The sequence below is a fragment of the Schistocerca piceifrons genome, chromosome 2, assembly GCF_021461385.2.
Source record: "Schistocerca piceifrons isolate TAMUIC-IGC-003096 chromosome 2, iqSchPice1.1, whole genome shotgun sequence".
NCBI lineage: Eukaryota > Metazoa > Arthropoda > Insecta > Orthoptera > Acrididae > Schistocerca > Schistocerca piceifrons.
Window position 1 is genome coordinate 596,301,306 of NC_060139.1, and position 26,164 is coordinate 596,327,469.

The 26,164-nt window shown below is 43.2% G+C and overlaps 1 protein-coding gene across 1 annotated transcript in view; it reads left to right on the top strand.

Moving 5' to 3' along the window:
* The window catches only part of LOC124775639 (esterase FE4-like), a 54,405-nt gene that overhangs the window by 14,675 nt on the left and 13,566 nt on the right, over positions 1 to 26,164 (top strand). The window contains exon 6 of the mRNA XM_047250467.1: positions 22,910 to 23,075. Within this exon, the coding sequence (XP_047106423.1) occupies positions 22,910 to 23,075 (166 nt within the window). The remainder of the gene's footprint in view (positions 1 to 22,909; positions 23,076 to 26,164) is intronic.

Here is a 26,164-nt window from a genome sequence, read left to right on the forward strand (position 1 = left end):
GCAAGGAAAGCTTGTCGCGTTGGCACTCAGAGGCGTTGATTGCTGATTGCGATGCAAATTTTGTCGACAGTGGATGTAGGGCGCACTAGGGGGGGGGGGGGGGCTGGGGGCGAAAAGTAACATAGTTCAGGAGAAACATTGGAACACTCTTTGGAGGTATTGGGTACCAACACTTGGGACGGTGTAATGTCACACGTAACATGAGGTTGAGCCTGAGATTGTGGATTGTCACACGCAGTGCCTGTTTGGAACGAAGGTAGCATATCATCGTACGCAACCGCTGAGTTGCCCTCGGGTGTAGGCTCGGTGCACATACGATCATGGTGGGACGCAGGAGGGTGGGTGGTGTGTGTGGGGTCGGGGTCGTCACCATCTGATCGAAGAACACTCGACTCGGGGGGGTGTGTTACAGATTCTTCGATCGTCCGGGCTGGCTTCACGCGTTGGAGGGAAAATGTCTGCTGGCGACCACTGATGAGAATGTCCATAGTATTGTCCCTGCGAGACACTACTCGATATGGGCCAGAGTAGGGTGGTTGTAATGCCGGTTTGACCGTGTCATCCCGTAACATAACGAACTCACGAGAGTCCAGTGCCACATGCCTGAACACGTGAGGGCGGGTATGTGGCCATGGAGGAGGCGTGCGGATCGCGGCTATGTGTGTCCGGACCCGTTCAACTAGCATGGAGAGGTCGGACAGGTCGGCGATTGCTTCGTCGTTGACGAACTCTGCGGGGAGGACTAGGGTCTCGCCATACAGGAGCTCTGCAAGTGAAGCCTGGAGGTCTGTCTTGTAAGCTGTGCGTATTCCTAGCATAACCCAGGGAAGGGCATCGCACCACTCACCACCGTGGCACATGAGTGCCACTTTCAGTGTTCTGTGCCATCGCTCGACCAGTCCATTGCTCTGGGGGTGGTAAGCCGTAGTGCGGAATCTATCCACCCCACAGAGGACGCAGAGTTTGTTAAACAGCAGGGATTCAAACTGTCTTCCCTGGTCGGTGGTGATGGACGTAGGACAGCCAAATCGAGCTATCCAGGAGGATACAAATGCACGTGCTACGGAATCTGCTGTGATGTCCTGCAGGGGGATTGCCTCCACCCAACGTGTAACGCTATCAATGCCGGACAGGATATACCTGAAACCATCCGACACAGGTAATGGTCCTACGAGATCCACATGTACATGATGGAAGCGGCCTTTCGGGATGTCGAATTTACCTAGACTGGGTTGTGTGTGCCTGCCAACTTTGCTGCGCTGGCACTGTAAACAAGCACGAGCCCAAGTACGACAATCCCTCTTCACACCTGGCCACACAAAGCGTTCTGTAACCAGGCGCGTAGTAGCCTTAGCACCAGGATGTGCCAGGTTACGTAAAGTACTGAACACTTGGCGACGCAGCACAGGGGGAACAATAGGCCGAGTGGTGCCCGTGGATGTATCACACCACAGTGGCTTGGCCGAGCCCAGTAGGTTGCATGAAACGATCTGAAGGGAAGTATCTGGGTCCTGTCGGAGGTTGTGCAATTCGGTGTCACTGTCCTGTAAGTGGGCCAACTCATCGAAATTAATGGGGGATGAAATTGCAGAGATACGTGATAGGTAGTCAGCCACCACATTTTCTGACCCTCGAATGTAACGGATGTCTGTTGTGTATTGGCAAATTAAGTCCATTTGCCGGAACCTACGTGGGGGAAGGTCAGTAGCGGGGTTACGGATAGCCTCCGTGAGGGGGCGGTGGTCCGTGAAGATTGTTATGTTCCTTCCTTCAATGTCTGTGCAGAAATATTTTACAGCTTCATAAACTGCAAGCAATTCTCTGTTGAATGCTGACCATTTACGCTGAGCTGTAGATAATTTTTTGGAAAAAGAACGGAGTGGTTGAGTCGTGTCATTGACATGCTGTTGTAGGACTGCACCGATTGCGAAATCACTTGCATCTGCTGTAATCGAGATGCAGGCATCTGGCAAAGGGTGGGCGAGAGTGACACCACGTGCTAACGCTGATTTAAGGTCTTCAAAAGCTCTCACCATGCTGTCAGACCACGGTACTCGGCAACTGCCTGAGGTTTGTTTTCCGGCCAATGCATCAGTCAAAGGGGCTTGAATTGCTGCCACCATTGGCAGGTTGCGACGGTAGAAATTGACAGTTCCTAAAAACTGGCATAGTTCACGAAACGACACTGGGAGGGGTAGCTCACGAATGCAGTCAACCCACTCCTGCGGGGGGCATATACCATCCGAGGAGACTATATACCCCAGAAAAGTGACAGCGGTGCAGCAGAGTTGTGACTTGTCATTATTGATCTCGACTCCGTTACGTGTCAATAAGTCCTGTATTGTGGCCAGGTGGAGTTCATGTTCCCTGTCAGAGGGGGAGAAAATTAGTATGTCATCGAGGTATGTGTAGCAATATGTGCAGTTAAAAAGAAGTGAGTCTATAAAATGCTGCCAAGTTTGGGCCACGTTTTTGAGACCATAGGGCATGTAACAAAATTCGTACAGGACAAAAGGTGTGATTACTGCTGTCTTTGGGATGTCACTCTGTTCCATTGGTATCTGTAAATATGCCTTGCGGCAGTCCAAGACACTGCAGATGTGTGCTCTGCTAAGTACTTGCGCAAAGTCTTGTATGTGAGGTATCAGGTAATTGTCTAATACCGTCCGCGCGTTGAGGCGACGATAGTCGCCGCACAGGCGCACAGTGCCATCCTTTTTGGGAACTAAATGTATGGGGGAGGACCAGTTACTGTCCGATGGGCGAACAATGCCTGTCCTTAGAAGTTCCTCCACTGCGGCTTTAGCAAGGCGTAGTTTATGTGGTGGCAGTCAGTGCGCTTTATGGCGCACTGGAGGCCCATCTGTCGTGACAATTTTGTGTGTCGTGCCATTCGTAATAGCGTTCAGCTTGGCTGGCGAACTCATTTGGGGCCCGTCGTGAACGGGGATCGGTAGCACATGAGAGTCACTAACCTGATGTGCCAGGGAAGCAGTCTGCTTCGGTGTCGACAAAGTTCCATGAGGTGCATCTCCGGTGTCAGGTGGTGGCGGCGTTGGCAGGCATTGTATGAGGCATCGTGCCTCAGTGAGGGCTTGCGTAGCCGATGATCTGGCACAGTTCCGTTCGACGTTGTGAGGACGGAGATCGTCGACTGCAGGGCGTTCAGACTGGAGATGGGCGGTGGAAATCGTGAGGCTGTCTGCCGATGAAGAGCACTTGATGGGAGCTGTGCCCAGGTCGTCGGGCAGCCGAGGGGGAGGGGGGGCCGAAGAGGTGACTGAACATGCAATGTGCGTGGACGAGGCGTGGTGCAATAATCCGGCTGACTGAAGATCTGGAGACAGTCCGAAAAGGAAGTCGATGCCTAATACTGGATCTTCGACATCAGCCACATAGAAGGACCAAGTGAACTGTTTACCAGTTATGAGTTCAATAGGTAACTTGGCAAAACCCTCGACACGAAGTGTCGACTTATTTGCTGCTTGAAGGGACAGTTTGGTTGATGTCATGTCCTTTACAGAAAATGTGGGAGGTATGACACTAACGTCTGATCCGGTATTGACGAGAAAATACCACCGCGAACCTACATCCAAGGTGTACAGACGTCCTCATGGGGTGGGGGATCTGACAGAATGCAATGTCTGTGGGCACCCCTGCCTGTATCCGCGGGCCGTGGCGCCTACTGCGGCCCGCGTGCGGCGTTTGGGAACGCGCAGGGTGGACGGCAGTTGCGAGCGGCATCCCTGAAAGTGGTGTGAAACCAGCATATGCGTGAATCGGCTATACTCGTCCCACCAGCCGAAGCGTCAGGCTGCGGGAAGGTGGGGCGGGCAGGCACTAGCCCGGTTGGGATGGGGAGCGGCTGTTGCCGACCCGCTGGTGGTTCCCGGTCTTGGCCGCTAGGTGGCTGCTGTTCCGTGTGCTGCCCGCGATACGCATGCGCCCGGCCTCTACCGGCCGACGGTGGAAGTATACACACAGGGTTACCAACCTCGGCGGTGTGAGACACTGTGCTGTGTCGGATAATGGCGTATGCCTGATCTGCCAGCCGTAGTTTATCCTCGAGTGATGCTGCGGTATGTGGAAGCAAATGTAACTGTAGTTCTTGTGGCAGCTTCACCAACCACAATGCCCAGAGCGCTAAGTTCGGCAGGGTCTCGGTACCGACCTGTGCACGCAAGCGTCGCCACAGCTGTGAGGGTGTTCTGTCGCCTAAAGTCTCGTCGTAAATTATGTTGTGAATAGTATCGGCCGGTGGACGAGAGAGGCGTTTAATAAGTAATGCACGAGGAGAGGCATATTTGTTGCTCTTAGGAGGGTTCAGCAATAAGTCACTGATGAGATCAGGGTGGTCGAGCAGGTGGTTCACTAAACACACGAAACGGGTGCTGTCGTCCGCAATACCGTGTATGTCCAACATGTTGTCCACCAAGGTAAACCACGTCACTGGGTTGTCCGGTTGTAATGGCGGCAGCTTCGGAAAACGGCCGGGGGCCAGTGTTTGCGGGGCTGCAGGGGGGGCACGAAACAAACGGGGATTCTGCACGGTGTTCACTGGTGCGAAATGTGCCTCAGTGGCAGGCGATGTGTTGCGTTGAATGTCTGTTAGCTGCGTAGGCGAGACGTGGTATCCAGTCCATGTAGGCACTGAATCTGTGCGGCCACACGACAAGCACAGCGTGGCAGGCGTGGGTGGGTCAACTGCCGGTGCAGCCGGAATCTCGAGCAGAGGCACGAGATCGCGATTGAGCGCCGAGTGACGGGGCAGAACCACGGCAGGTGCGTCGCCCGAGGTGTGCGCGGGGCGGCAGGACGGGTAGGTGTATAAATGGTCCGGCACAATTGGCGCGCGTGTCCCTTCGACCGGCGCGAAGGGGGGCACGTTAAACGGCAGCCGTGCATGTGGACCCAGAAACTGGCCAGCCACGTGGTCCATGCTGTGCGGTAGAAACTCGTGGTTTCCAGGGTCCTGTGCTGAAGGGGCATTCTGTTGAGCGTAGAATGCCGTAGAAGGTATCTGCAACGATGTGTACAGCGCCCGGTGTGGTGTGCCGGCAGAGGTTAGAGGTGTCCGGCCAGGCGAGGCAAACACGGGAGATACGAACATTCCCGGTGTATTAGTGGCACACGGGGTGAAGTGTTGCGCTTCACAGTCTAATGTCCATTCTGCGGTCGTGGCGTCGTGCACTGCCGTAAAAACTGGCAGCTGCGACATTGTCTATTGGCGCGAAACTGGTCATACACAGCGAGCGACTGCAATGTATTTTCATGACTCGGGGTCACCAATGTGGGTTTTTATGGCTATAGTGCTGGTCCACGCACCAAAAATTCCAACTTATTACAATAAGGCACTTTATTTACAGTTCGTATATTTACAGGAACACAAGAAAAACAATGCAGAATTTCATGACACGTGTATCACTCATCAAGACGCAGACGGGACTGCCAAAGAAGCTCGAGTCCCCAAAGACCATTTACTCTGCGCTTCGCTGGTGAAGTTACTGGCAGTCGACTGTCGCCACAACTTTATATACACTCCTGGAAATGGAAAAAAGAACACATTGACACCGGTGTGTCAGACCCACCATACTTGCTCCGGACACTGCGAGAGGGCTGTACAAGCAATGATCACACGCACGGCACAGCGGACGCACCAGGAACCGCGGTGTTGGCCGTCGAATGGCGCTAGCTGCGCAGCCTTTTGTGCACCGCCGCCGTCAGTGTCAGCCAGTTTGCCGTGGCATACGGAGCTCCATTGCAGTCTTTAACACTGGTAGCATGCCGCGACAGCGTGGACGTGAACCGTATGTGCAGTTGACGGACTTTGAGCGAGGGCGTATAGTGGGCATGCGGGAGGCCGGGTGGACGTACCGCCGAATTGCTCAACACGTGGGGCGTGAGGTCTCCACAGTACATCGATATTGTCGCCAGTGGTCGGAGGAAGGTGCACGTGCCCGTCGACCTGGCATCGGACCGCAGCGACGCACGGATGCACGCCAAGACCGTAGGATCCTACGCAGTGCCGTAGGGGACCGCACCGCCACTTCCCAGCAAATTAGGGACACTGTTGCTCCTGGGGTATCGGCGAGGACCATTCGCAACCGTCTCCATGAAGCTGGGCTATGGTCCCGCACACCGTTAGGCCGTCTTCCGCTCACGCCCCAACATCGTGCAGCCCGCCTCCAGTGGTGTCGCGACAGGCATGAATGGAGGGACGAATGGAGACGTGTCGTCTTCAGCGATGAGAGTCGCTTCTGCCTTGGTGCCAATGATGGTCGTATGCGTGTTTGGCGCCGTGCAGGTGAGCGTGACAATCAGGACTGCATACGACCGAGGCACACAGGGCCAACACTCGGCATCATGGTGTGGGGAGCGATCTCCTACACTGGCCGTACACCACTGGTGATCGTCGAGGGGACACTGAATAGTGCACGGTACATCCAAACCGTCATCGAACCCATCGTTCTACCATTCCTAGACTGGCAAGGGAACTTGCTGTTCCAACAGGACAATGCACGTCCGCATGTATCCCGTGCCACCCAATGTGCTCTAGAAGGTGTAAGTCAACTACCCTGGCCAGCAAGATCTCCGGATCTGTCCCCCATCGAGCATGTTTGGGACTGGATGAAGCGTCGTCTCACGCGGTCTGCACGTCCAGCACAAACGCTGGTCCAACAGAGGCGCCAGGTGGAAATGGCATGGCAAGCCGTTCCACAGGACTATATCCAGCATCTCTACGATCATCTCCATGGGAGAATAGCAGCCTGCATTGCTGCGAAAGGTGGTTATACACTGTACTAGTGCCGACATTGTGCATGCTCTGTTGCCTGTGTCTATGTGCCTGTGGTTCTGTCAGTGTGATCGTGTGATGTATCTGACCCCAGGAATGTGTCAATAAAGTTCCCCCTTCCTGGGACAATGAATTCACGGTGATCTTATTTCAATTTCCAGGAGTGTATGTTTGTTACACTGCTCCTCCTCTTACACTACCCAGCTGCTATTTTTATCTAATACTTCAAACAAGGCATTTTAACTTTACACAGGCCACTATTAGCTGTCTATTTACTATTTACTGTCAAAATGAGGATATATCTGATACAAATGTTATAATTACACACAAAATTTATATTCCTGAGTCCAAATATCCAGATATGTTGTAGAAGGAGTGGCTAGTGAGGTATTCTTTTACTTTATGTTTAAATATTCGGTAACTTTCAAATTACTGCCTGATATCCACTGGCAACCTCTTATAGATTTTTTCCTCACAATGTGAAACTCCATTCTGAACCTTAAAGAGGGATGTAAATTATTTCTATTGCCAGTATTGCGGTTTTGAATTGCTGACTTTATTTTGTATTCACTCTTATTATTAACCACATATACTATTTGCTCTTGTTATTAACCACAAATACCATTAGGGAGTATATGTACTGGCATGTAAGTGTAGATTTGGCATGTAAGTGTAGATTTCCTCTGAAGAGGCTTCTGAAAGATTTTATATTATCAACTTTACATTATATTCTTATTGCAAAGCTTCCATGGAATAAATACTTTCTTCAATTAGCTACAACTTCCCAGAAGCTTATGCCATAGGATAGAAATGAGTGAAAGTGTGCATAGTATGTTAGAATCTCATCTGCAGTTCAACACTGTGTGAATGTACCAGCTGGAAAGCAATCCTGCTGAGAGGCAGCTACAGGAAATGGGTAGATTGTGCAGGACCTACTGCAGCAAACAGCACACTACTTGGGTGGGGTATGTGACTGTATTTGAAGATCTTTATGAATACAGTTAAAAACATTGCCACTTGTTCCTCTCAGCATGAAGTTAAATCTACACCAGACAATTATTTCAATTACATACTTCTTAGAGTTCAATATAGATTGCTTTGTGGTGCCTGGTCTTGCTATGAACATTATTCTCAGGATGAATTTTCTTGGTAAGTATGGTAGCAGTATTATTGTAACAGACAGAGTTCCGGAATTTAATGATGGAGGTAGCAGAAAAGGGTTAAGTTTCGAAATGAATTGACAGGAGGTAAAGTGGTGGCTCACATAGAAAGGAAGAATGAGTATAGTGGGGACATGTGTTCTCTAGAGTGAATAAATGACAAAATAAAGAGATCAGTCGTTTGTTAATTTTTTTGTAAAAGTTCATTCATGTTTTCTGGTTGATTATTCTCTTTTACACTTATCTTGTTCAGTCTCCTCACATCTAACACAATCCTCGCAGAACCATCTTGCTTTTTGATTATAACAATTGGGTTACTATACTCATTCCTGCCCAACTCAATAACCTTCCAGTCTATCATTTTCATTATTCTGGCCCTTATAGCTTCTTTGTTTGCCACAGCAATAGTGAAAGGTTTAACCCTAATTACATCAAGGAGCATTACCTTTAAATGATATTTAAAATCAACTACTTCTGCAGACCTATCTGGAAGCACATCTTTATATTTATTCAATAGTTCATTGAGCCATGAGCTTTGACCCTTTGACAAAAGACTGATCTCCTTATTTTGTCATTTATTTGTTCTAGAGAACATGCCTCTCCACTAAACTCATTCTTCCTTCCCATGTGAGCCACCTCTATACCTCCTGTCAATTTGTTTCTAAATTTAACTCTTTTTCTGCTACCTCCATCATTAAATTCTGGAACTCTGTCTGTTACAATAATACTGCTACCATACTTACTAAGAAAATTAATCCTGAGAATAATGTTCATAGCAAGGTCAGGCACCACAAAGCAATCTATATTGAACTCTAAGAAGTATGTATAGTAAATAATTGTTAGGAATAAGAAGCAGTTAAACCTGTAGAAAAAAATAAAGAAAAAATTAAACAGTTGATTTGTCTTAAACAAACCATCTCAAGAATTAAATAACCACCTTTACTGTCTTGTTATATCCCCCAGTTGCAGTCTTTATTTTAACTCCAGTCGCAGTCAACTCCAGCAAATCTCTGCTTCTTATCTGTTGTCAGAATGATTCAGATACAGGTAACACACTAGACCCAGAATCCAATAATGCAATAGTTTCTACATTCCCCACTTTGGCATTAATAATTGGGTGAACTTTTTCAATATTACTGTCTTTAATTCAGTCCTTTCCAACATATCTGCTTCAATGCCTTCCCTGCTATCTCTGTCCATTATATAAACACTGTTATGCAGTCTCGCATTTTCATTATTCTGGCCCTTACTGCTTCCTTGTTCACCGCAGCAATAGTGAAAGGTTTAACCCTAATTACTTCAAGGAGCATTACCTTTAAATTATATTTAAAATCAACTGCTTCCTCAGGCTCATGTGAAAGCCTTATCTCCATTTCCACATACATAACCTGATTACAAATAATTTCATTATTATCTGCATCTTCCTTAAACAAATCCTGAACCACTTCCCTTATATCCTGTACACCCCTTAATTATTCAATTTTCCTTTCCCCTTTAAATCTTAACTTATCCCCTTCCTCAGGAAGATACCCACTCCTTAACATCATACTTAGCTTCCTCTTTTCCCATCCAATCACTACTAATAATCTTATTCAGAACCATCTGATTATCTTCCATAAAAACATGTGTCTGAACTTCTTGCTCAGGACAAAACTCAACAACATTTTCATTACTGCAGTCAACCTCAACTCCACTCAAAATGTCACCATTACCAAATGCAACATTATCAGGTGCACCCACTGGCATAGTCACAGCATTTTCATATACATCATTACCTTTCACCATGTATACTCACTGGTATTCTCACAAACAGCACATGCTTCACTTTGAGCAGGCGCACATACATTAATATCCGAAGAACTTACCTCATTACTCATCTCCATTCCCACATACATAACCTGATTACAAATAATTTCATTATTATTTGCTCTGCCGCTCGTTTCCACATCAGTGCCTGTTTATACTTCTGACAGAGTGACTGCCTCTGTTTCAAAATTCTCTGTAGTGTTCATTGAAGCTAAACCCACTGTATTTTCCTCATTACCTTCCATTTCAACTATTTTGAAAAACACATTCAGATTGCTTCCTGTCACCCAGCCTGTTTCTTTCCTTCTCCCTAACATGCTATCACTACTAATATCACTCCATGCACCTTCTGACCCACAATCACTTTGCATCGACCATCACTGGGTATGGGAAAAATTTACAATGCAGCTGTCAATTGTACTTAACTTGCATTTCTCCATCACCGTATGCAGCCTCTGCTGCTCCGCATTTTGTCCAATGCTAATGCAACATTGCCTGCAATGTGGACTGCCATTTGCCTTGTATGACGCTCTGTGAAACTACCACCTCTGATACTTGGGACCGATGCAATGTTGCTCACATATGACACCATATGAAGGCACCACCTCTGCAGCTTGGTGCCAATGTGATGCCATCTCTGCTGCTTTGTGCTGATGCGATGTCACCCATGTGTGACACCATGTAGATGCAACTTCTGCTGCTCGGTGACTTTGCCCATGTGGACTGCCATACCGACAATGTACCATGTAGCCATCGTCTGCCACTGATGTTACTAACATGTACTATTACACTTATTGTCTGCACTAAGTGCGCTACTGTTGATGCTGCTTTTACCACTGCTGCACTATACAAAAACTTGTGAGTCCACATGCTAGCTGCTCACCACTACAGCTTGAATGCTTGGACAGCCAATCTCGAAATAACAGCAGAATGAAAATATAGTACAACATTTTTTATACTTGTTTAATTAGGAAACTGATCTGTTCATTATAACACAGGCATTATCCTTTTTCATCTGGTGTATCACGAGTGTAACTTCCATGATGGATTCAGTTGTTACAATTTAGTATAAACAGTAATGATAATAATGTCAATTACTTTTTAACTGTCAAAGCTTCAGGCATGGATTTGTGTTCAGTGAGCTTGTCCCACTGCCCTGGTTCAAAAAATGTCATTTACTTTTTCTCTACCATGCTTGTAATAAGTGTTAGTGTATTTCATTAAAATCATACTAGTGCCGACATTTCAAATCACAGGTCCCTCCATATTAGCTCGTCCAGCGACCATGTTACCAGAACACACCACTCTTCCCACCTGGAAAAACCCCAATGAGCACTGGGCCTCATGGCTTGCTAACCACCTTTACTTCCACTCAGCTGGCCGCCCCAACAAACATTCACACTGACCCACTGAAGACCTGTCAGATTCACGCTGTCTTGCAGCAGTCAGACCACCTGCTTGTAACATCACAACAATCTTAGCCATTGATTTGCTTCAGACAAAGAGGTGTATGCCTGGGTATGATCATAGTTCCATAGGCCACTGCAAACGCTTTCCATGATGGCATTGACCATCTTGTCTCATAGTGCGATAAATGAATTAACAGTTATGGTGATTACTTCTGAAATCATAAATGGTGTACTTTCTTTTTTTCCATCTGTCTCATTTTCTTTTGACTGCCCCTTGTAACAAACCAACTAAAGATGTGCAGAAATCAGATTTTGCATAATACTCTACATTATTTGATATTATTTGTAATATATACACCTCAATCAGTTTTACTAAGAAATTCATCAGTAGATTAGGCATTGGCCAGCAATAAATACTTTAGGCTCATCTTAGACTGAACTTCATTAGTATTTTTTTAAGGTTGCTGGAAAGTTATTGAAGGTGTGTATTCCTGATTAATGGAAACCTTTCTGGATCAAAGTAAGTGCTTTAAAATTTCTGTGAATATTATATATTAATTGTTGTACTGATTCCCTCAACAGGGCTGTCTGTTTGAAAAAGAGGTATGTTGTTTATGACAAATTCCATTAAGGATTAAATATATTGGGAAGCAACAGTTAGTATCCTTAGTTCTTTGAGCAGGTCTCTGCAGAAATTTGTTGCATTTACAAACTAATAATTCATACTAGAGTACACATTTTTGGTTTCAGAAAACTGTAGCTTGGCTTGTTGAGTTACCACAAAAAATGATTCCATATGACATTATGGAATGAAAGTAAGAGAAGTTATATAGCTGCTATATTTTTATGTCACTTGTGCCTATCAACATATGCATTGCAAATTAAGATTTCTTTAATGCTTTAGTAGTTCTGCAACATGCTCCTCCCAGTTGAATTTGTTCATCGTCATCATCTACAGTGTCCAGGCCATGGCTGGGCCTGGGTAGAACATAAGCTTTTCCCACATTTTGTGTCCTCCTACCACATTACACTCTCCACTGTGACCCAGTCTTCTCTTTTCCTTACCACACATTCCTTCACCCTAATGACCCGTCTCGTCTTCCTCTAGGTCTTTTGCCTTGTATTATCATTTTATGAACATGTTTCAATATTCTTCCACTTCTCATTCTGTTAACATGCACATACCATCTTAATCTTGTCTTTTCTATTCTATGTTGCATGGGCTTCTCTTTCATTATTTCTCTTACTGTTTCATTTCTTACTCTATCCATTCTAGTAAGTCCTATTCTGCTTCCTTGAAATTTTGTTTCACAAGCCTGTATGATGCTCACCAGCCTATTCTTCATTACCAACATTTCTGATGCCTGCATGAGTATTGCAGCATAAGGAGATTGGTATAACATTAGTTTGATTTTTGGTGATACATCCTTGCTCCAGGCTTCTTACACTCTACAAGACCTAAGTGCTTACCTGCCTCTTTCACTAATTTCCTTATCATTCTTTCATTCCTCCCACTGTCTTCTGTTATGTGCCCTAGATACGTGAATCTTTCTGCTTTCTTTGGTACTTGCACTCTTAATACTTATATCCTTTGCTATTCTTCTTTTATTACTCATTGTCACCAACATATCACACTTCTTTGCATTAAATTTCAATCCACCACTTTCTCACATATATGTAGCCTTTCTTGTACCTCTCCTTTTCCATTTCCTCACACCATTTAATCTTCTGCAAACACTATTTTGTATTTTCATCTTCTAATCACACTGTTACTTCTGTCATTATCTCAACCATAACAGTGATAAAAAGAACTGAGGGGATAATGTTCTCCTTTGCTTCAGACTATTCTTCTCTTCAATCCAGTCTGTTGATTCCCTGTTTCTACATAATTCTTTCATCATTGAAACATTTTGGTTATTTTGCTCACAATTGGCCTTCCAGTTCCCCTTTTCCAAAGTGTTACCTTGGTCTTGCTTCTTTTCACACTATCATATATCTTTTCAACGTCCAGGAACACCACTACTAAATCCTTACCATATTCACAATGTCCCTCCTGGAGCTGCCTTACACAGAGTATTAGATCCACTGTCAGACTTCCTGGTCTAAACCTATATTGCTCATCCTTCAGTCATCCTCCTACTATCATGTGTACTCCCTATTCCAGAATCTTTTCAAACACCTTGGCAGCGTGACATATTGCAGTAACTCTCCTATCAATTTGGAATAGATTCCTGTGACCCTTTCCAAAAATTGGCATGACGATTCCATTTTTCCAGTCATCAGGTGTCCTTCTTTTCCATTCTGTTCTCATGACTCAATAAAGCCAGTGCACTCCAACAGTGCCAGTTGATTTCACCATCTCCACACTCACTACAATGAGAAAAAAGGTGGCTATGAGAGTAGTAGCAGAAGAGGAGAGGAAATGGATGAAAGAGTGTACGAAAATGATGGAAGATACAGTGAGAGGAATATGAAAGGCCTCTAACAGGATTGTTAAGATTAAGAAGAGAGGCATGTTGGAGAATGTCGGTATGGTCAATAAAAAAGGAAAGGAAGCTGGGAATGTAAGGAAATCATCTAGATGTTGAAGGCATATTCTGAAGAGTTATTGAATCCCAACAGAACCAATGGAAACAGAAAATGAGAAGTAGGGGATATAATGGATATCGAGATTGATCTAACTTGGACAGAGTAGAAGAAGTGATAGAGATTGTGAAAGGAGCAAAAGCATCTTACTGAATGAAATAAGCTGAATTTATTAACAAGTTGTAAACCCAAGAATTTAACAGTCACCCTCTTCGTCAGAATATCATAATATTGTATCCATATATGGGGGCAAAACCTCTTTCAAGCTCTGAAACCCATCGCGTGTTTTTTCAAGGTTTATTGATGAAGAATTGGCTAGTAAATATTTATTAACGTCCATGAAAATTTCAGTAACCAATATTTCTAAAACTATGTTTCATTGCTGTTTATTGCAATGTTTGTTTCATCTGCAAACAAAACAAACTTGACACCTGCTAATGTTACTAATGTAAGGTAATTAGTATAAAGAAGATCAGGTAAAGGCCCTACATTGGAGCCATCTGGGATTCTGAATGTGATCTTATTCCTGTTGTTTCATTTGGAAATATGTCCCTCTCGTTTTTTTTTTTTTTTTTTTGGTTAAGAAGGGAAGACTTTTAATGCCATGTCATTTAACTTTTCCTAACAGAATTTTATGATCTGCACCATCAAGGGCTTGAAAAGCTCACAGAACATACCAACATGGTAATTTTTGTTGTTTATTTCTACTAGAATTGAGATCATGTGTTGTATCCTAGTGGTGAAGCCTTTACAAGGACCAAACTGAGCTGTAGTTAAAAGGTTATTCCCAGAAAGTATGTTCAGTACTATGTCTATGTTTAATCTTCTTTCTCAAAAAAAACATTAAAAGTATGTGTCTTTAAGTGTATCTGATAAGTGTAGGTCACTGAAATGAGTATTTGTGTAGTGGGGTGTAGTTGAGAGGCACTGGTAGAAGTAAAGCAGTCACAGCAGGTGATGAGCTGTACAGGGATAGCCCGCTACTCAGTAAGAGTGTTGTCTGAGGTCCTGGGTTTGTGTTCTAGTCTAACAAAAAGCTTTAACATGCCACAAAGTTTCAGTGAAGTGTCATGTTGGTGTTGTATGATTATGAGAGAAGGGTGAAATTGAGGCTCAGTGTTGGCATATAGCCTACTCTATTTGAATAGCTCCATTTGTGCTGCTGGGTTTGATGTCTGCATGTGATGAATGAATCACACTGAACAGTATTGGAACTTCCTCATTTCATGAGACAGTGGAGAAAGGTCTAGAATTAAATCCATATCATCAGTAAAAAGTCTGATGATCAATAACTATAGACTGCCATCTCTCCTCCCCTTGCTCGCTAGAAATTTGTGGTGAAAATTCTTCCGTCACCATTACCTGAAACAGCTACATTAATCTTGAATACCACCACACAGGTGTTTATTGGTAACTTCATGTATGGAAGTGAGAAAAACCAATCATATTATACAAAATATATTTCAGTTTTTCACTATATTCAGGAAACGTTTGGCAACCAGTTTATGTCATACCTAGGGGACACAGATAGAGGGGAGGAGTAAATGGTCCAAGAGAGGGGGGAGGAAGAGATGGACAGAAAGATGGAGGGCAGGAAATCAACAGAGAACTGAAACAGGAGGAGATGGGCAGCAAGAGGCAAGAGGAAGACAGGACAGAGATAGGAAAGAGGAGGAGATTGACAGAGAGCTGGGGGTGGAGAAGGTGGCCAGAGAGGGAGGACAGAAGGAGTGGGTGGGTAGAGAGAGGGGAAGGAGTAAATGGAGTAATAGAAGATTGGAATAAATACATATCTGGGAAATGCCAGGTACTTAGCTATCTCTGGAACTACACAGACGACAGCAAATCTCAGAATGTTGTTTATGGAGGTGTATTACAGTAGATTTCTGGCTCTCCATACACACTGAGACAATTATAATCTTTCTCAGGCTAAACATGTCACAAACAATCATGAAATTATTTACTTCCTTTTCTGGCATAGTTTTTAATTTTCTACTTGATCAAGTAAAAATGTTTGCCATGAAGTAAATGAGTGAGTTTCAACTGACATTAGTTCTGTCAGTTTTCCTCATCATTTTAAAATTTGGTGGCTCTATTTCTCAGTGTTGCATGGTTTTCAGGGTCAAAACTTGCTCATGATGCATGACTTCCCAGAAATAATTTTTTTGATGGCACGTATGTGTGGGTAGTGTATTTCAGCATTAACAGTTTTTAATAAAATACTGTTTAGCCACAGGTTATGTAATGGGGTGCAGCTACACACACACACACACACACACACACACACACACACACACACACACACAGAGAGAGAGAGAGAGAGAGAGAGAGAGAGAGAGAGAGAGAGAGAGAGAATGCTAGTGTCATCTCCAGGCACTGTGGCCCCACTGAGGTGAATAGCAGTCTGGGCCAGAGTGGGTGATAGTGTATGGATACAGAGTAGTGGGGAGGGGGGTTACAGGAAGCATTAGGGATGGTATTTTAGACCTTGGGGGAAGATACTGTAGTACTGAATCATACACGGTGTCCCACATAAAACCAGTATGCCTCATGCCCAAATTTCAAGTAACAATGAACCAACTAAACGAGAATAGATAATAGTAACATTACAAAACATGTAGATACCTCTTTATAAGTGATGACCATGGTCATCTGAGCATCACTGATTTCATGTGATGACATTAGCAGCAAAATGCTGTAATTCTGCAGGCATGATGTGGGTGATTTCTGTAGTAATAATCTGTTTAAGATCATCTATTGTGAAAGGATTGTCAGCATACACTTTGCTTTTTATTATGCCCCATAAATGAAAATCACACGATATTAACTCCGGGGACTTGGGAACCAGAGGTATCTACCGACAAGCCTGTCTTCAGAGTACACATTCTTTATGTAGCCCATACTTTGATTGGATGCGTGAGCAGTTGCTCCATCTTGCCAAAATACTACATACAGCTTCTCTGCTTCTGTGAACTGTGCATAGAAAGAGTCAAAGATCTATAGATATCTGGCATTGTCTAAGGTGTAATTGGAAAATGTGGGGACAATAATGTGCATGCCAGACAACACACACCACGTACCCGTCTTCCCTGAGGGATGAGGTTCTTTACGCAAAATATGTGGTTTGTCCTGTGACCAGTATCTGTGGTTCTTGGAATTTATGTAACCTGACAAATGAAACCAGGTATCATCTGACATGAAATAAAGAAAGAGGTCCAAGTAACAGTCAGTAGTTGATGTTAACAGTGTGTTGCAATACTGAACTCTTTTTTTTCTGTGTCACACTTGCATGACAGGCTTCCAATTCCATGCACAATGACATGATGTTCAAGATACACCAACCTGCTGTGATAACCTCCTTATCATCTTGTGAGGACTTCTGGTAATATCCATGTGAATTCTGTCTGTAGTTTCAGGGGTCCTCACTGTTGGTTGCCTATTTCTCTGCACATTCTGAATATATCCTACAGCCCTCCATTTGTTGCACAGATCTTGAATAGTGCTGATTTTGGGGAGTTTCATACCAGGATACTTCACTTGAAACATTGCTTTACATTCCTTTATGGAGTCTGTTTTATGTCAAATATCAATTCACTATTATAATGTAAACTGCCCCATTTCTGTAACAACTCAACAATATGAATTTCTCACAACAAGTGATGCATGAAGACAGAGCTGCACTTGACTTTCCAATAAAATGCAGTGTAGCCAACTTTCGAGACAGAGTTGCAATTTCACAAGCAATTCAACTAGAGATAATTAACTGGTACCTGAGACATATCAGTTTTATGTAACACCCCAAAATATATGAGTGAATCAAAGGCTGGCTGAGGACTTTTGGACTCGCAAATTCCATAGTGGGTTTGTTGACCCATGCACAACAGTCACTTAGATGAAAATGTTTTACAACAAAAGAGTTGCTGGTTTATAGATTACAAGTAGCTGAGAAAGTATGATACCAAAGGGACTGTCTTTCCACTTGGTATATTGTTCCACTTATGTAAACAATGCTGCTCTTTCCAGCTACTGAAAGATGGATGATGTCAAATGTAAGTTGCTGTTTTTGTGCTCTTCAATCTGAAGACTGGTTTGATGCAGTTCTCCATGTAAGCTTCTTCATCTCTGCATACCTGCCACAACCTACATCCCTTTGAACCTACTTACTGTATGAAAACCTTGGTATATGCCTACAATTTTTATCCCTGAAACTTCTTTCCATTACTAAATTGATAACTTATTGATGCCTCAGAATGCTTCCTATCAATCAAGCTCTTCTTTTAGTCTACTAGCACCATAAATTACTTTTTTCCCTAATTTGATTCATTACCTCCCCACCTGTTATGCAGTCTACCCATCTGATCTTCAGCATTTTTCTGCAGCACCACATTTCAAAAGGTTCTGTTATCTTCTTGTCTGAATTGCTTTTTGTCCATGTTCCACATCTGTACAAAGCTACCCTTCAGACAAATACTTTCAGAAAATTGTACCTGACACTTAAATTGTTGTTAGATGTTGGCAAATTCCTATGTCCCAGAAATACTTTCCTTGTCATTTCTGGTCTGCATTTTATATCTTCCTTGCTTCAGCCATCATCAGTTATTTTACTGCTGAAGTGGCTCAACTTATCTACTACTCTTATTGTCTCATTTAATGATCTGATTCCTTCGGTATCATCTGATTTAATTTGACTATATTCCATTACCCTTGTTTTACTTTTGTTGAAGTTCAGTCTTATAATTTTGTGGGAAATCAAATCATATACCCACTAGAGAACAGACTGATTCACCACTTGATTGTAAGATTGAGGTTTTATTACATGATACACTATTGCAGGGGAGATAAAAATCAGTACACAAGAACAATATGGAGTTGACTAGTGTCCAGTCAAAGAGTTTGGCTAAAGCTCTTGAGACTAGTGGTGGTGGAACTATCAGCAGTCACCCGCCCTCCCTCCCCCTCTTCCACCACCTCCTCATACTCACCATGCCTCTGGCAGTGCAGAGTATGGGGAAGGATGACAAGCATTTGTGCAGTGGATAGCAGAGAGAGGTGACAAATGTTCAGTGTCCTGAATGGCTACACGGCCAATCATGTCTTGGATGGCCCCAATGGAGAGACGTGACTGGATCATTTATCATGGAGTGAAGCAGTGATTCAATGCTGAAGGCCGACATGATGTAGTCCTGTAGCCAGCACAGTGGATGTAGCTGAAGGCCCGCATGGGGGAGTGCAATAATTTGGTCATGCACTGTTAAGAGGGAGTGCGAGATGAGGTGTATAAGGACCACAAGGCAGCTGTTGGTATCAATCAAAGCCAAATAGTTCTCATTGCCAGCGTCCAGTGAAAGATGATGGGAACACAGGAGTGTGATGTTTTAGCAGTTCGCCTAAGAAAATTGACCCTAAGGACAGGGCCCTCCGCATCAGATCATGGAAGGTCCAAGAGAATTGAAGGTCTGGCATAAGCTGAAGTTCAGTGACACTATAGACAGTGATGCCAAAACTGTTAACCACTAAAAGAACCTTTGATAGCAGGAGAGGCTCCAAAGGAACAATGACAGTGATGCCAAAACTGTTAACCACTAAAAGAACCTTTGACAGCAGGAGAAGCTACAAAGGAGCAATGAATAGAGGTGTGATACTCAAATCTGTGCCCTTGTCAATGAGGAAGTGTGTATTATTTGCTTGATCAAGCACATGAAGTCTACCGTTGGAAGGACACACCAAGGATAATGACTGAGATTACACCCTGTTGCAGCAGCACAAGACGAGACCTCTAAACCGGTCAGCATGACAAGTTTGGTTGCTGTGTGCAGGGGAGTTGACAGTTTCTTGCAGCATTGCCAAATGTCATGTGAAACCAGAATAGCGGGTAGATGGTTTGCAGGGTAGGGGAAGTGATTCCCACACCATCTGTAGGTCCATTCTTGTGACTGGCAGTGAAAGAAAGTGTGTTGGTGGCTGGAGCAGAGGGGGAAGCAGGATTTGTAGTGCCAAAGACTGGCCCCCAAGGGGCAGCATGATGCTGTCAAGGACTGCACGAGATCTCACATGACCTCTGCCATACAAGCACGAAGGGGGACAGTGCTTGAACTCTGCTACTAACCTTGTCTGTCAGAGAGCGACTCATTGCAGGCAGCAGTTGACAGTGGGTTATGATGTGATAAATACACTCAACAAGCTGGAATCAAGTGTCAGACAGCTCTGTGGAATATGGTAGTAGCTGCAAGTTGAGTTCATGAGGCAGTTTGACCAACCATAATATCCATAGAGTAACATCAGACATCACCTCCGGGTCCACAAGAGCATGTTACCTCTGCCAGAGCTGTGAAGAGGGTTTGTCTCCTTGTTGCCCATCATAGATGATAGGCCATGAAGTGTTCTCAGGGGAATGATACAAATATTTGAAGATAATCACATGCACCTTACCATATTTTGGAGAGATCAAAATCAATTCACTCATCAAATCGGTATGTTCTTGTATGTGGCCTATTACACATTTGAATATGGTGTCATCATTGAGGATGCTACATACATCCAGGATATTGTCAACCAATGCCAAACATATTTTCGCATTGTCTTCAAGCAACTGAGATTGCTTTGTGAAATGCCCAACATGATCTTGTTACACTCATGATGGGGAAACAAGTGTAGACTGGGGTGGGGGCAGACTGGCAGCCTATCACAGTACTGTGATCGTGTCCTCAGTGAAGCATCACCTGAGACCTTGTTGAAGATGTGGGCTAGGAGATGGCTGCACAGGTAACACAGTGTGGCTGATGCGGTTGAAGACATGCGTTGCCTAGCTGGAACTGCCATAGCTATTGAGAATCAGCTTGAATCCATCAGTTGTAACCATTCTTGAAACAAAATACGGAAATGTGGCTCCTGTATGAAACACATCTCTTGGCAGTTGTGACAGGATACCCAAAGGTGGGGAAGAATGTACAAATACAGCTAAAAATACACTATGTTTATGTTTAAACAGCACTTGTTCCTGAGGTGAAATGTTCACATGATAGCTACAGATGGAAGCTGTGGTGTGTGGTGGCAGTCTAACCTGTTGTATGAGCATGTGCCAACATGTCTTGTCACAGGGCTTGATGATGCTGTGACAGTATTTGCACAGACGAACACAGTTGTGAAACATGTCTGAAGTAAAATAAGGGAACAGAACACCTGTGGTAAAAGCAATCCATTGTCCAACACTGTTTATCAATATCATACATAAAAATAATGGTGTGCATCATATGGATGTGGCATGGAGGGGTATGTGGGAAACACACTGCTCTCCCTGCTGTTTTGCAGACTTTCCAGACCATGGAGCTGCTACTACTCAGTGAAGTAGCCACTCAGTTGGCATCACGAGCCTGAGTGCATCCCATACCAATCTTCTCATGAAGGAAAAATCCTTGGTAGTCCTGGAAATTGCATCCAGATCCTCCGCATGACAGCTGACAGCCATCTGTGCTGACCATCAGCTATGGAGGCAGATGGATATAGATAGATATTATAATTGAAATATGCACTTTAAGGCCAAATGTTTCTGAAATGATTTGTTTAAAACTAAGAAATAAAATAGATTAGAGGAACATTGACACATTTTTGAATGCAGCTTGAAAATATACGCTAGTACTCATTAAAATTTTAAGTGAGAAATTTGACTTTTAAATTCTCAATTGCCACCTCATTTGCTGTAAGTGATTTTGAACACAATTCGAAGGTGAATCAAATTTTCCTCTAATCTATTTTATTTCTTAGTTTTAGACTATTCATTTCACAAAACATTTGTCTTTTCTTTATTTTACTTATTTCCTTATCTTTTATTTTCAATCTTTGTTCAGAAAGCAAGAAATCTGTTAAACACGTATCACTAATCTTTTATTATTATGAATATATAGTTTAATCCAATTTTTTACACAGAGAACCAGGCCTTGAAAATACGAACTTTTTGAAACTTCATTTACTTGGCTAACTGCAGCTGTTTGTGAGATATTTCAGTTTTCTCTTGAATCCCTAGTTAAGTCTTTTATTAACTCCCTGCTGCTTGTCCATTTCCCACTCTTCGTTTGGCTGTGAATATTTGGACAAAATTTTTTCCTCAAATAACCAATCAAGCTTTTTCTTAATAACACAGATTACTTTCAAGAAGTTAAATACTTTTTACTGAAGTTGAATTCATGCTGCCCCATTTGTCTACTTCCAACTCGTTGTTTCATTACAAAAATCTGGACAAAAATTTTCTCTCAAATCATCGACTAAGTTGTTCTTAGTTTCCCTGATTATTCTCAAGCAGTTAAACTTTTTTTCTTCTAAACTAGACACATCATGCTTATCAATTTGGTATGCCATCTGTGCACTCTCCACTCTTCATTTGGCTATGAAAATTTGGATAAAAATTGGTTATGTAATTTAGTAAGTCTTGGTTTCATTCTGCTCTAACATTAGACCAAAAATGAGCTCAGGAGCATTTGTAATAACTATAACTGAATTGATCTGAAATAGGGAAGTGACCAGAATAGTGTAATTAGGCTCTTCTCAGTCTCTCAAATGGGAACTATCAACCACAAACAGAATAAGTCTTCAATGTACGTAACAGTCATCAGAATTATGATATCAGTCCATTACTGCTATTCTTAACTTGTTTAAAAAGTTGAGAGAGATAGAGATGGGGGTGGTGGGGAGACCAGACAAGAGAAACAAGAAAGAGGCAGGGCAGGAATGAGGGAGAGAGCAGTTTTATTAATATACCACTAGTTAGTGATATGAAAATGTTTCTGCAGGATTGTCCTGATAAAAAATTCATTGTAGTTTCATATGTCTGTGTCTTATAAAAATCTAACAATATTATGAAAGAAAAGTTGCTACTGACCATATAACACAGATGCTGAGTCAGAGATAGGCACAACAAAAAGACTCTCACAATTAAAGCTTTTGGCCATTAAGGTCTTCATCAACAATAGACGACAGGCACACCTTCACACACCTACAAACACACTCACACAAATGCAACTCACACACACGACTGCAGTCTCAGGCAACTGAAACTACACTTATAATATCTAATAAATTACAAACCTGGAGTAATGAAGCAGTTTACATGATGACCTTAAGACATCTAAAAAAATAATTTATAACACATGCTTGCATTTCAGGATCATACATCTGCCTTTGTATGTGTTTGGGTGCCACATGTGGAACCTGAAAGTGAAGATGCTTTTCTAACAGAGGAGCCATGGGTGATAACATCAGAAAACCGATATAACCATGTGCCATATCTGACAGGTGCAACAAACTATGAACTGCTGATAAGAACGCAGGGTATGTAAATGAGATGTTTATATTTATCTGACTTAAGCAGGGTAAGTTAACCTTTATGATCATTCATTTACATAGAAACATTGAACAAATGCAAAGTCAACAATTACTTATGTAAATTTGACATGAAAAACAAATGCAAACAAGGAGGTAATTTTTTTGAATTGAAATATGTTTTCTATGTTAAAAATACAATTCTTACTGATGCTATCCCACTTTACACCAGTACAAATTTTACAATGTTTTTTCAATGAGTGGATTCCATCCTTGACTTAATTTCTTCAGATTTGGTAAAGCTGTTAATTTAGGGTGCCAAATCTAACAATAGAATAGATGTTTGAATAATCTGTATTTTTAATCCTTTAGATTTCTATTGACAAAGAACCACTGTGGACAAGCACATGAACCTGATATAAAATGATTTATATCATTAGAATTTCTAGTTTTCCATTTATTTCGTTGTCCATGATATTTGTACACTACTTCAAGTTATTGCTTCACCCTTTCAAAGTTAAACTATAAGAAGTAACCCTTTAGCACCCTATAAAATAATTGCCATAATCTAACCATTAAATGAAATGGCCTTTGCCCCTTTTGATTCATGGATGTTGACCTCTATCCATTGCTTTGATTCTTGCTCCACTTCTTGTGTAAAATTTTAAATCTACATTCCATCCACAGTAGCAAACTGGTGCACATAAGCAGCTGGAATCTTTTAGAAATGTTCTAAACATTACTGAGAAACGAATTTTTGCATTTGCTTATTGCAGAATTCAAAAAATTTGACATCCATCTTATTCTAAGGTTTAATGAATTGAAAATCCAGGATGGATAATGACAGTATTATAAACAGGACAGACTGCTAATCAGCATGTAGAGGAGATGTTGAGTCTCGGACAGGCATAACAAAAAGACTGCCCCATAAGTGAGATTTTGGCTGAAAGGCCTTCTTCTAATGCAGAAAACATACACACATTCACATGTCCACAAAATCATGATTCACACACACATAAGTATCTCTGGCCCCTGAGGCTGGACTGTGACCAGCTATGCCTGATGTACAAAGCAAAATGGGTGGTGAGGGTATGGATGAGGCTGGGGCAGGATAGTAGGGTGCAGATAGGAGAGCATAGTGCTGCTTTTGGGAGCATGCAGGGACATATTGGGGATGTGGTAGGGCTGCCAGGTACAGTTGGGAGGTTGGAGTTAGGTGAAAGGACGGGAGGGAGGGGGGGGGGGGAGGGGAGGAGAGAAGAAGAGAAGGAAAAAAAACAAGATAGAGCCAGACTAGTGGGTGTGTTAGTGTAGTGGAATAGATGCCTGTGTAGTGCTGAAGTGGGAGCAGGGAATAGGATATGTGGGTGAAGGACAGTGGCTAGCAAAGGCAGAGGCCAGGGAAATTACAGGAACATATTATATACTGCATGGAGCATTTCCGCCTACACAGTTCAGAAAAAGTGGTGTTGATAGGTAGGATACAGATGACACAGGATGTGAAGCAGTCATTGAAGTGAAGCATGTTGTGTTGAGCAGCATGTTCAGCAACTGGTCAGTCTAGCTGCCTCTTGACAACAGTTTGTCAGTGGCCATTAAGTGGATAGATAGCTTGTTGGCTGTCATGTCCATGTAGAACAGAGTACAGTGGTTGCAGCTTGTTTGTAGATCATGACTGCTTTCGCAATTACCCCTGCCTTTTATTGGATAAGTAGTGGTGGGAGGATGTATGGGATAGGTCTTGCACCTGTGTCTATGACTGGGGTATGATTGATAAGACAAGGGGTTGGGAGCAGGAGTGGAGTAAGAATGGAGAAGTATGTTGTTTAGGTTTGGTGGCCAGTGAAACAGCATGGTGAGTAGGAATGGAGAAGGATATTGTGTAGGTTTGGGGGTTGTGAAGTACCATGGTGGGAGGGTTTGGAAAGATAGTGATTAGGATGTTCCTCATTTCAGGTAATGACAAGAGTTAGTTGAAATCCTGTCAAAGAATACGATTCAGTTGATCCAATTGTGGGTGGTACTGAGTCATAAGGCGAGCGATCTTTTGTGGCTGGATGGTGGGAATGTGGGAGGTAGTATATGACTGAAGAGATAAGGCACAGGAAATTTGTTTTTGTAAAAGGCTGGGAGGGTAATTTCCATCTGTGAAGACCTCAGTGGGACTTTTGGTATATCTGGGAAGGGACTGCTCATCACTATAGATGCAATTGCCATAGGTGGCTAAGCTGTGTGGAAGGGACTTCTGAATGGGTGGCAGCTACTGAAGTGGAGGTATTGCTGGTGGTTGATGTTGACCTCCATCGCAAAGATGGCTTCATCAGTACCTGTGTTCATCAGACCTACCAACCACCAGCAATACCTCCACTTCAACAGCTGCCACCCATTCCATACCAGGCAGACACTTCTACACTGACTAACCACCCATGACCATCACATCTGTAATGACAAGTAGTTCCTCTCACTGAAGCCTTCAGAGACCAAAATTACCCTCCTAACCTTGTGCAGCAACAGATCACTTGTGTTTTGTCTCTCCAGTCATCTATCACCTTTCACATTAGCACTGTACAGCAACAGAGGTGTACTCCCCGCGTGACTCAGTACCACCCATGACTGGAGCAGCTGAATCACATTCTCAGCCAGGATTTTGACTACCTCTATTGTGTCCTGTAATGAGAAAAATCCTACTGACCATTGTTATCACCCCTCCCACAGTTGTAGTCTTCTGTCCACCAAACATAAACAATATCCTTTCCCATCTCCACTCCAACCCTGCTCCCAACCCCTTGCCTCATGGCTCACAGTACTGTTAATAGACCTAGATGCAAGTCCTGTCCCATACATCTCACATTGAAGTAATGTAGGTGGTATAAGTCAGATCAGATATAGTTCCTTGAGCAAAAGTATTGTCTGGGCTCAAAAATTTTGCATTGACAGACACTTTGCAATGTGTTCACGAAAAAAAAATTATGGCCAGAATGCAGAAAAATACTTTTAATGCATGTTTATTACAATAGATTACAGATAAAACTACATGCATTTATGCCCATGAAACTGATTCAAGACTTGTGCTCGATTAACACAAGTTTGCGGTAATT